Source organism: Pelodiscus sinensis, chromosome 21 (assembly GCF_052426305.1).
Source record: "Pelodiscus sinensis isolate ZL-2025 chromosome 21, ASM5242630v1, whole genome shotgun sequence".
In the NCBI taxonomy this organism is placed as follows: Eukaryota; Metazoa; Chordata; order Testudines; family Trionychidae; genus Pelodiscus; species Pelodiscus sinensis.
In genome coordinates, this window is record NC_143072.1 from 22,675,872 (window position 1) to 22,688,780 (window position 12,909).

The 12,909-nt window shown below is 39.8% G+C and overlaps 1 protein-coding gene across 5 annotated transcripts in view; it reads right to left on the minus strand.

Moving 5' to 3' along the window:
* Positions 1-12,909, minus strand: part of VMP1 (vacuole membrane protein 1) — a 112,493-nt gene that overhangs the window by 56,580 nt on the left and 43,004 nt on the right. For all 5 annotated transcript variants that reach the window (XR_016347677.1, XR_016347678.1, XM_075904706.2 and 2 more), the window contains one exon: positions 8,293-8,424. Coding sequence is in view for 3 of the 5 variants with exons in the window: in XM_075904706.2 (XP_075760821.1) it covers positions 8,293-8,424 (132 nt within the window). In the remaining 2 variants the exon portion in view is untranslated. The remainder of the gene's footprint in view (positions 1-8,292; positions 8,425-12,909) is intronic.

A 12,909-nucleotide genomic window follows, 5' to 3' on the forward strand; every position in this document is an offset into this window, starting at 1 on the left:
AGAAGATCACTTCTTGTGAGAGATCTGGCAATGTGTGGATCCTGAAGTTTGCTTCATGGAAAATAGCTAAATATTTTTCATATATTCGTCCCCCGGCAGAGAAGGCAGCCAGGCTACTGTTCTGGACAAGGAGGAGTCAAATCACAGTTAAGTTAGTTCCTGCTGCTCTACTAATGAAGAATGGGTAAGTATAGAAAACCTGCCAGACTCATTCCTACACATTAGGCAGCAACCCCTAAGCCCCATTCTGTTCCCTTCCTCTCTGAACGAGCTAACATCAATTAAGGTGGGGAAAGTGTAGCTGTTTAAATGGGTAACAGACAAGCATGAGCTTATGAAGGTGTTTGAGCAGTTGTCAGACACAGTTACCCAAATGTTTACATGCCACCCTGGGTTGCAGTGGCAGGCAGGAGCTGGCTGCTGCCCTGCACTGCTGCTGGGGAGCCAGCTCCTAGCATGCACTGGCTCCTAGAGAGCTGGCTGCTACACAGTTACTCAATTACATGCATTTTATCATCCCTAAAAACATGGTCTATTGATACTGTGTCTGACAGGGTGGTGGCTGTTCAAACACTAGCATACAGCATCAAATTAAAAGGTTCGTCCATACTAAGGTAACAATCAGATTCCCTTGGCCACTGGCAGCTGAGCTAGAATGCTGGTGTAACCAGCAGCTGCAGGACATCCTGGAGGTCTTGTCCTACCCGAATTAAAAAAAAAAAAATACAGGATTTGACTAAGATCTAGTTATGGTAACAAAAGCTCTTTGTGTCTGGAATGCAGTAAGATTGATTACCTACCTCTGAACGCCTACAATAAGGAAGGAAGCAATTTTGGATAGCCGGATGAGCCTAGCATGCAATGCTATTTTGTCCCCAGACAAACCCAAATTAAAATAATCACCAGCATTAAAATATATATATAGCACCCCCCCCCCCCCAAAAGGAACTTGAGATCGGGGGAGGGGGGGGCAAATCAGCAAAAAATCCAAAACAAAGCATAAGCAGAGACAGTTAAATAGTTAAAAACAATCTACTACTTAGCAGACATGTCTTCTTCCATGCAAGAGCCCCCGCCTCCCCCAGTAAGTCTAATCGGCAGATCGATGTACAGAGCTCAGACTCTCTCGCCACTTATTGTTCAGGGGAAGCAGCCAAGGCTGCCAGATGACTAAAGAGAAGCCATCTGCATTCTACTCTCCTACAATGGTAAGGATTTCAACAGTGTTGGGGACAACAACAAAAAAAAAAGAAAAAAAAAGAGTATAGCCATTTTCTTGGTGACACAAGAATGAAACTCTATTTACTTCAGGCTCCTATTGAGGGGAAGAGTAGGGTGGTACTTCAAGCATCCCCTTTTGATCTCTATCCTAGACCGCGAACATTTGGGTGTTTTTTATATGACAGAACCTAGTTCAGAAAGGAGTAGAAAGATTATTTTTTATTAACATAAGAACAACCACATCGGGTCAGACCAAAGGTCCATCTGACCCAGTATCCTGTCTTCCGACAATGGCCAATACCAGGTGCCCCAGTGGGAATGAACAGAACAGGTAATCAAGTGATCCACCCCTTATCGCTCATTTCTAGTTTTTATAATCCAAGCCATCTTTGAGAAGCTCCTTTTTTGAGGTGTAACTTGTTTTCCCAGTGACTTGTCTCCTCCAAATTACATAAGGCCACAAATTCAAATACAATCCACATGCATAGAGGTAATTAAAGATTTGAAATGAATTTTACTGAAATTTGAGGGAAGTCCTAAAAGAAGATAAAGTAAGGGATTAAATAAGCGAACTAAGAAAATTTTGGGTAAGGGAGAAAGCACAACTTTTACATGTGAATTTAAGACGAACAGAGATCATGATTAGAAATTTCTGACTGGATCCCAGCTTCCCAGAAAAAATAAACCAAGATTCAGAGATTTATGCAGAAGTTACTGATTATTCTGCAGAGAATATAAGGAGAATTAACTTCATCTGAGACAAATTCCCCGTAAAAATCCAAGGGCGGAGTTCAAACTAACTGCTCATTCACACAACATGCAATAGCAGCTAGCAAGATCAGAAACTCATATTGTACTTTTTTTGGCATGATAACATTTTATTGCAAAAAAACATGAGATTTACAACTAGACTAATTTCTGCTGTCAATGGTGATATTGAGCCAGGCCATTTCAAGGTGATAAAGATTTCTAAGTTGGTGCCTTTGTATGAGGAAGTTACTCTTCTGCATGTTCCAAACTTTAAAAAAAAAATAGACACTTGTAAACAAATTTTAATGCATAAAAGCTCCTACTGCATGTTGCAAAGGGAAATTAAACTGAAAAGACCTCTTTAAATTAGTTTAAGAAAAGGTAACCTAATGCTTCCAGTTGGTTATTTTTCTCTTATCTGTAAACAGGTGTGCCTGCATTGTTCTATTCATTTGCACAAGTCTGCTGTATTTATTGCCTATAACTAAAGAAGGAAAAAAGGCTCAGCTTCTATTGTCAACAGTCTGGTTGTATTAACTCTTCATTGCCCCCTTTCCTAGGAAAGTCCTCTTTAATATGGTTTCCAAAGTAAAGTTTTCACTGATTGTTTCCAAAGTCCAAAACAATCTACCATGCAACTCAAAGTTGATACTAAAAGGGATAGTGCTATTTATTTGGGTCTTTCATGACTGAAAAATAATTTCACTCCTAGCTCACCATAAAGTCCCCTATTTCACAGAAAGATTCTATTTTTAAGGGGACGCTTCACCAGAGTTAGATCAGTGTGAATTTATATTTTTAAGTTTGGCCCGAGGTGGTGAAACGGTTAAAAAAAAAAAAAGAACTCTCATACATGTATTAACAAATGCATGCATCAAACTTCAGGAATGCACAATGTGCAGACAAGCCTCCCGGTGGCCACCCATTAGGCAGCCTAGACCAAACACTGACAATCTCTTTCTTGTACAGCACAATTAATAAAGAGAGGAAGTTGATGAGGGAACTGGGTGATTGGAAGACCGAAAGAAAGATGAAGAATGGCATTTGGAATGGCGTCCAAACAAATACTTTCTGGGAAGGAAAAAGTGTCAAGATTTCCCCTGTACTGTGTTTCTACACTTCCATTTTCTTTACAGCCCCCCACGCACTATTTTAAGCACTGCATTTTCTTGTGAAAAACCAAGGCAACAAGATAACCTTTTGATCCAACAAGCTGGCAATGAAGCAAGTTTTTCAGAGAAATATCTGACCACAACTATTAATTTTGCTGTAATCAAGAAATAGATCAATATTTAGTTTCACCACAGACCAGCTCTACTTTGGTAATTACGTAACATTTCTGCTTATTCACGCCATGTGAGTGAAGTCACAGTGACTTGTCAGAACACACAGTGCTCCCGTTCTCAAAGCTACCATGGCTGGGCGTGGTGGTGTACTTTGCGCTCTGATTTCTGAAATAAGAAACTCTACATCAAGGTGTGGAAAGGCAATCCAGCTCTAGGCACAAAGGCTTCCAGAAATGCTAGAAAGATGAGTTTCACACACATCTCCTGGCTTGTATATCCGAGTTCATCAGTTTAACTCATTGCGGGCAAGCAACTTACTCTCCAGGCAGGAAGTTGTTCTATGGAACTCCTGACGCAATACAAACCAAAGCAGTTACAGCTAAGTTGAATACAAACCCCCTCAAGTCCACGTTGACAAATTCTTTAACAGGCCCTGTGGTTACAGGGAAGCTGGTTTCACTCTGAGTCACTCCTGTTCAAACAGTTTACTGGAAATGGAGGGGAGGGGGAATTTTCAGAGAAGTCATGTGATGGCCAGACAAACCACAACCAGTAAAAGGTTCAGTGGAGTCAAAAACAGGTCCCAGCAACGGCAGATGCTCAGTGTGCAGATGGCACTCAATCATTTACAACGAGTCCTGTTTTATCTCAGGGTTTATATGGCATTAACCCTTTTTCAAGTTTGTATTCTTTAAAAGAAGCCAGAACATAAATCTGGAAAGTAAACAAACAGCCAGTAACTGATAGTAACACAGGCAACTAGAAAATATTTGTAAAGGGAAACTTGGCTGCGCAGCAGTGCACAGAAGCAAGGCCCCAGCATCCAAAGTGTAAATCATTAGCCCTTAAAGAATATGCCACTTAAATATGAATCCAAACATACAAAGTCACTTAATGATCAGATCTACAAAGAAGATATAATTAGCTACTGAGCCCTCTTTAGTTACTTTCTCCTCATAGTAGAAAGCAGCATGATAAAGCAAAGGCCCACACATTCAGTACTTAGTTGTATTAAGTTGCACTAAGCTTTGTTTCCACCACACACTTTTATTAGCTTTTAAGTTCTTCTGTATCAACACCCAAAAACAGTTTACAATCAATAACTATATTACAGCAAACGCAGAAACAAGTGTCCATAAGAAGCTGCACAAAGTTAAATTTTCACTGCGTTATTGCCCACATGCTGTTCTAGCACTGAGTAACAGATGCAACTTCTAATTGAGAAGTTGCTTTGAAAGGTTTCACTAGTGATATTCCTCATCTTTAGAGTGGAGAGCTCCCATAGAAAAGTTCAGGAAACTGGAGTTTAACTGAAGTGACAACCATTGGAAAAATATATTAAAATTCTATAAAAAAATAAAATTCATACTAGAGGGAGGAAATATTTACTATATCAGAGGCGACGTTAGCCTAGTGTAGTCAATACAGCCACCTGGGCTTTGCATTACTATAGCATTTCATGGAAAAGTAATCCTGATTAGCCAAGCCAGAATTACAGTACTGGCAACAAGACAACAAAGCAGAATAAAAGGAGACATATGAAGCAATAGAAGAGCTGAAGTTCTCTTTAGATAACTTACGCTAACTGTAACTGACAAACGAAAAAGAAGAAGTGGTGTTCCATTAAGTTGAGGGGGCTTTTTCTAAATATATTAAGGGAAAAATACAAACCAGAAAGTTACACATCAGCCAGCTCATGGGTTCTCTCAAAAAGTGACTCAAGGGGCCAGGTCATTTAGATTGACAATTTATGAAAAGAAAACCCACTCAAACATGCTCTTTAAATTTAGGGAGACAATATTCTTCCCCTATGCAAATTTCAACAGAACAATTGGTCTAATCCATCATACTATATAACCCACTCTAAATCATTTTATTTCTCTTTAGACTCTTAAAATCCCCAGTGAACTTTTTCTCTTCTGGTCAATCACAGACTGGATATTACTTGACAGAATGACACATCTATCCTCATCTGTGTCTCAAAAACAAAAGGTGTTTCTGAGAAACAGTTGTGACAAATTTTCTATATTAAAACAATACAAAACATGCAGAATGCCAAGCAACTTGGCTCTGCTTTGTAGGCAGCCATAGCAGCTCATTAGAACTAAAAGCAAAAACTATTCTCTAAGGCCATGGTGACTAACCAGTAGCTATGACAGTGGCTACTGCTATAGTGAACTAACCACATTATTCCGAAAATGTAAATAATTTTATGAACCAACTAGCCACATTCAACTGGCCAAATATCCACAAGTGGCAAGCGGCTAGAGTGTTGGACACCATGGCTCCAAGGCCTTGTCTACACTACTAGGGTTAAGTTGAGCTAAGTTATGCTACTCAAGCTACATGAATAATGTAGTTCTCTAACGTAGCTTACTTGTTCCGGGGGAGTACCGGAGTTGACTGGAGACCACCCTGCAGTCAGTTCAGCAGGTCTTTACTAGTGAAGCGTACACAGTGCCTAACACTAATGCACCTATTTTCACACCTCCCAGAGAGTGGGGAGGAGAAAAGCCTTTATATTGCAAGGATTCTTTTAATCACCATTAAATGGTGCCAAATATTTGTAATTTTCTAGTGGCATCAGATTGTCACGTTCCCTAGATTCTTACACCAAGGATCAGAATTAGATAATAAGGCAAGCTGATTCAGGTAGTAAAAGCATTGCTATTCAGCCATTATAAAGACGACTTTAAACTGCACATGAAGTAGTGTTTACTCAGTGCAAATAGCGACAAAAGTTCACTTTTGTGAATGATACCAGGATGTGCTCAAGGCCATACAAAGAGACATCCATGCACGCCTCTCACAGATGGGCATCTAGCAAAAACATGACAAAGCCAAAAACACAAAGGAAGTCATATCAGTGAGCAAAAAATACTGTCCAATCTTAAATACTGAATTATTAGTTTTATAACAGCAGTACAATTTAACCAGATTGTCAGAGCCTCCTGCTAACGTGTCTTATAGGAATCAAGATGCAAGTAAAGTTATAAGAAATGTCATCAGGGCATTTATCCTCTAAACAATGTGCTTCAATATAAATTCAATTGCTGAGAAAATTAAATCAAAGCTCCTGTAAGTACAATGTCATTTTTCCCTCTGAGACAGACAGCATTTCATTTGTTCACCAATCACACCATCATTGTGGACAAGTCTCAGAGGGGTAGCAGTGTTGGTCTGTAACTTAAAAAAAAAGCTTAAAAAACAAGTGGTCCTATAGCAACTTAGAGACTAACAAAAAATATAGATAGTATCCTGATCTTTCATGGGCACACCCATTTCTGTGAATTTCAGTGTCTGAATTCGTTGTGGCCACGAAAGCTCATGAAACAGTCATTGCAGTTAAGTTGGTCTAGCTTAACAAGCTTCTTACTAGCAAAGTTTTTATATTCAAAAAATCTTATCCTGCATTTTGGAAACCTAGACCTTTAAAAATGTCTCATAATTTGCTGGAAGAGTCACATCAAATAAATACGGATAGTAGTTCAGTTCTGAGTCACATATTTGATTAATTTTGTGTTTTGCTAGGATTTTTAAACATGGAGATCTTAATTCATTCTTATTATTTATCTAGTGCCAGTGTGGTAGGCATTTCCAGACAAGTTTTTAAGATGAAGTGCTTGTCCTGGACTGCTGGCAAGCTAGATAATCATAGTATTTAATCTAACACTATTAGATTAGAAATAATGCTTGTAAAGAAGTGCAAAGAAACTTAAGGCTGTTTTCAGAAGAAAATTCAGAGATTTGTGGGTCTATTCAAATGCTCTCTCTTTTTCCTACATGCAGTAACCTCTCCAAAGAGGATAACACACACTTATACTTCTTAAAAGTTAAGACTAGGTAGTTTCTGTGCTACTGTAGAGGGTTAGTCAAAGAAAAAGGATTGCAAACACTTTTGCTGTGCATAGTAGATAGTATCAGCTTCATTCTTTCATATAAAAATCTGTCGTGACCCACTTCCACCTAGTGGTTTAGTAGACAAACAGGATTTTTTTGGTCTACAAAAAAAGAAGCAGAATACAGAGGAGAAATTCTGCAGCAAGACATTTTTGAGAAGTCCCCCCCACCCTCCAGAATTGTACATTTAGAAACTTGAAATAATTTCTAAATGAAGGCACACAGAGACTGCTGACCTGAACAGAAAGCTATTAACAGTCTTTTACACTCAATATAGAATATGGGCCAATGCAAGTCATATTATATCAGTAAAACGGAGTTGAAATCATTCAAAGCAGACTGGTTGCTTTTCAACATCAGAAACAGTAGGTTTCCTCGGGCTGTTGAATCGGTCAAGACATGGGCAGCAGAAACAGCTAGTGGCAAGGCAGGTGAGTATTACCAGTGAAAACAAGTTGGCTGGGGATTATCTCTTTAAGAGAGATTTAAGAAACAGTTTGGCAGTTCAGCTATTTCACAATCACAGTTGGTTTAATGACTCCTACATCATTTATGCGTGGGCCTCACCTTTCCTTTAATACAACAGTGGGCAAATACCGGCCTGAGATCTAGATCTGGTTTGCCAGGGTTAGTTCCTGGCATGTGATGCATTTGCCTACGCCCACACAGATACAGGCGACTGCAGTTCCTGGTGGACTGAGAAACCACTCCCTGCAGCTCCCATTGGCTGGGAACCGTGATCAACGGCCAACAGGAGCTTCAAGCACCTGTACCTGTGGAGGCGTTCTACCAGGGGCTAACCCTGGCGAACCGCTGCCATCTTATTGCCCATCCCTGCTCTCATACTTCCTTTGCCATATTTGTAGAATTTGTTTTTTATATGTAAACACCATTACTTAACTTTTGTGTCTCCATTAACATATCCCTGCCTTAGCGGATTATACATTCTTATTTGGTTTTCTCCACATCTCTGTATGCCATGCAGGTTCTTTTCTAACCTATGAGCAGCCCCTCACAAAGTCACAGTGACTGCTTTCTTGCATGTTTATTTCAGTGGAACTGTTGTCTGCTGCATTTTAATCCTGCTGTGTTTTGAATAATTAAACGCATTCGAATATTTTTGCAGTGTTCTTACTTGTGCAGCCTCTGCATGTTCCAGCATCTCCTCAAATTCCTGATACTCTTCATCATCAGGTTCAGCACCAGAGAGTCGGGCTGCTCTGGCCATGAAGTAAGGAGGCAGCTCTCCAATAGCTGTGCCAGCGCCCTGGGAAAAGAAAAATTATTTTCATGTTATTGTTCTTCATTTGAGCTCATTTTAAAACAGCTCAACTTATGTTCACAATTCTTTTTGGAAAGTAAAAAAAAAAATAGTAAGAATCATAATAAAAGTCAAATACATATAAGGGTTATCCCAACAGAATTGCAGGGATCACTCATTTCCAATGGAAAATTATTATCATTACCAGATACATACGGTTCTCCCAGGTTCAACTGTTATCAAATTTACCCTGGGAAACTACATTTTCACCTCTCATAGGTTAGCCACGCACATGCTCTCCCCACCCAACCTATAGTTCTGTACATTGTAATAAAGTTTGTTAGTCGTGACACCAGGCATTGTTGTTAACTGGAAAACACAGTCTCAGGTTCTACTACAGCTTATTGCTGAACAGACCTTAACTTATGTACAGGGTGAACCTCTCTAGTCCGGCAACATCTATGGTCTGGCATGATTTTAATTAGCCAGATGTTCACTTATAGCAGGGGTGGGCAATAATTTTTGAAATGGCCCAGGAAGGGGCAGGGCCAGGACACTGGTATGCTTCCCCACTCACAGACCCTGATTGGCCTGGGGATGGGGAAGTGGGCAAAGTCTTTGTCCCCCTTCCAGAGAGAACCACCAGCTGTTCTGAACAGATAATGGTTCCCTCTAGGTACTTGTGCCCCTGGTGGTGGGAGAAGACTTCATGTGCTCCCCCCTACTGCTCCCAGGCTAATCAGCACCTGGCGAGGGGGAACACATGAAATCTCATGCTCCCTGCAAGAAGCCCCCATCCAGCGCTTAGAGTCAACCGCCAGTTGAGCAGCTGAGCTCCTTGCAGGGCGGGAGGAGACTTCATGCGCTCTCCCCACCCCAGGTCCTGATTGGGAAGGGGGCAGGAGGAGTGCACTGAGTCTCCTTCCACCCTGCATTCACCCTCCAAGGAGTGCACTCCTGGCAGGGAGGGGGGAGACTACACGTTCCCCCAAGCCACCCCCGATGGCCAGTCAGGGTTTGGGAGTGGGGCCAGGGGGAGCACGAAGTCTCCTCCCGCCCTGCCACGAAGAGCCCAGGAAGCAGTGTAAGTGTTGGTAATGCTGGTAGACAATATTGAACTCCCATGGATTGGCAAATTCTCTGGTTCGGCACCAGTTCCAATGGTGCTGTCAGGCCACAATATGGGGTCAAGAAAGCCAAGAGCATTAAGAATCAAAGGAGAGTTCCTTTTCACTGCAGGAAAATGATTTCTCTCAGGACAGCAAATGACTCATTTCAAACTTATGGGTAAATACAGCTTTAGTTACCAAAAAAAAAGTATTAGACATACAGATAAACAGAGGTTAATGAAACAGGAACTTGGATTAAATGCAAATGGTTTAAATGTAAGTCAGGTAATAGCACAATAGTTGGGTGCTTTGTGTGACTGAGGTCTAGTACTTTTCCAACACAGATGTCTCTTCAGACTAAGAACCATTAGCAGGTGACAAACGCTTATATGTTCCTTTAAGCAGCATAAAGCCCTTCAGTTTCCTTTGTTCATATTCTGTATGCAGCTTTATGCAGGGGCTATGCCAACCATTTTGTATATTCTAAATCAACAGGTTGATTTAAAACACTATAAAACACATTATTTGTACTAGTAGGCAAACTCTTAAAAATGCCCTGTTTGTATAGTGTATAAATAAATACCCCTCATATGTTTCTCTTCCTATTGTCCACATGTGTAACACATTACATGAATGCAACATCACCAAAACAAAACTATTTCTAATCATAGAAAGTTAAGCTTGAAAACAATTGTAGCTATTTTTCAGAAAAATCAATTGGAATTATGTTCAAGGCAGTGCAAGAACCACAGAAATAGTGCTTGCTTCATAACAATGAGCCAATTTACTTTGGCTTCATTTTGGTAACCAAGGGAAAGATTCACATGGGTGTACTGGAAGTGAACTTTCCTTAAATTGGTTAAATCACAAGGTCTTTATTACAAAACATCTGAAAAGCACAAGATCACATGATTCCACATCTACTCAAGACAGATTGCCTTAATATGTAAAAAAGGAAGCATTTAAGTGATCCAAAGCAGCAACTATATACTACCTTTTGCAAACACAGCAGTTTCTAAGCAAATTTCAGATGGAAATTTTAATAATAGTTTCCCCAGATAAACAAGGAATTAGAAAGGCAAGTGCAAATCAACATTATTTCACAAACACATACAGTTAAAATGTGAAACTAGTCAGCTCGAAAGCGTCTTTAAAACCTTATCTTGGTAAAGACACCTATCCTGACAGGTTATATACATTTTTACCTTTCCAGATACCGTCTAACAAAAACACAAAAAAGCATCAACACATTTAAGGTGCTATTCAATTCCTAGCTTCTGTGAGGTGGCAAGAGCTGAAAATTGGCCTACCTCTGCAGGCTGCAAGTCCTTTAAAAACACCTTCTGCAAGCCAGGACTAGTGATGCCCATTTTATACAGATTGGGAATGTACCTGACTTTGCATAATCGGATTAAAATTCCTTAGCGACAGATTGATATTTAGACCTAATAATTCTCATTATCAATAGGAATATCTGTCACTGCCAGAAGGGAGGAGGGAGAAAGTGGTACAACTGCTCACCTCAGTGAAGTTGCATCTGGTTTAAAAAAAATGTAGCTGAAACTGGTCCACATGTTTTAGCTCTCGGAATGGATGCCCTTGAGGACAGAACTCCTTGAGTACAAGATTTGAGGAGCACTTGTAATAGCGAGATAGAAGGTGAACATCTCCTATCCACCATCCCCAACAAGTTCCCTTTTAGAACCTCTGAATTTCTGCAGCTTTCATACATCACCAGTATGGGTCCTATCACGGCCACCATCTTGTCATCTTTTGATCAAGTAGTATGAGGCAACATCCACATTAGAGCCAAGCCACAGGACTACACATTACTGAACACCAGGCTTTTTTAGATAGTTAATGTTGCACCACTCCCTCACTGGACTCTAGGAAGCTGTGTCAAACACTTCCAATCCTGGCTCATTCAATGAGGCACCTTCCAATAGCTCCTTTGCATTTCAAATTCAGAACTGTACTGACAATTTCTGATTTTAGAGAGAACTAGGAATTGGTAGTTCATAACTTTTTAGTGTTCATGAGTTAGTTTCCTATAATCATACGCTAATCAAAAAAATCAACCTACTCTTCCCTTGGTTTCAGTTTGGAAGGAGAAAAACTAATGTTGCTATTTATTTGCCAGATTTTGAGTTACTAAAATCATCGATCCATTTACTTCCTTTGCAAGAGTTTAGTATTGTGTTCCACATAAAAGGATGTTGGATTTAACAGTGACAGGACGAGAATTCTTCTGTGGTTTCTATAAAAGTAAACTGGAGTAAAGACAAAAGAGAAACAAACAATGGAAGCAGCAGCAGCTGCAAATTTGATTTGATCTACAGGAAATTAACAAGCAAATTTTAAGTACTAAAGAAATAGTCCAAGAAAGCATAATATTATATTAGATACCATAATGACAAACTGGAAGATTTGCCCCTGGGAGCAGCTTCGCAGACGAAGTTTAATAAAAAGGTAGGAAATATATTTGGAGGAGGGTAGGAAGAAAGAGGAAATTACACAAAACTTTTGGGTTTCTCAGTCTCATAATTCCCCTGGTCTGAACAAGCAAGCCGTACTAAGGGATACCTTCTAAGGTACCACTTATTCTCTCTCAAGGCTCAAGATAGTTGCATGCCTTGGACCCTGTGTTAATTTCTAAGCTACTTAATTTTCAGTTTAGATCAGTAATTTTATACATTCACAAAGATGTGCAGCAAGCACATTTATCCTGAGCTACATTTTCTTTGCAACCCTAGAACTTTATTTTAAATGACATTCTTATCACTTCATAAAGACTATGATGTAGAGCAGTGAGAAACAACAAAGAACGAAAGAGATTCTGAACTTAGGGCATGTCTAGACTACATCCCTTTTTTGAAAGAGATATAAATTACATCGAAATTGCAAATGAAACTGGGATTTTAATTTCCCTTGCTTCATTTGCATAATGGCAGCTACGCGTTTTCGAAAAAGGGGGTTTCGAAAGTAAAACCGCTGTCTAGAGGAGTACAGGATCTTTCGAAAAAGGGTTCCCCCCCCCCCCGGAAAGAACCATGTCTAGACGGCAGTGTCCCTTTCGAAAAGCCCTTTTTTGAAAGAACGCACAGCCACCGTTCTGCAAATGAAGCGAGAGAAATTCAAATCCCAGCTTCATTTGCAATTTCGATCTGTCTAATTTACATCCCTCTTTTGAAAAAAGAATGTAGTCTAAACATGCCCTTACTGCCTTATAGAAGCTTGTGTATAGGAGATTTTCAGTTAGTTAACTATTTTTCAAACATAGTTCTGAAGCAGTAGCATTGTATGATTTCTGTAAATATTTTTACTTATAAACCTGTAACACGTGTGATCTAGATTTAATTTCTTTGTTGGCGATAGGGTCACT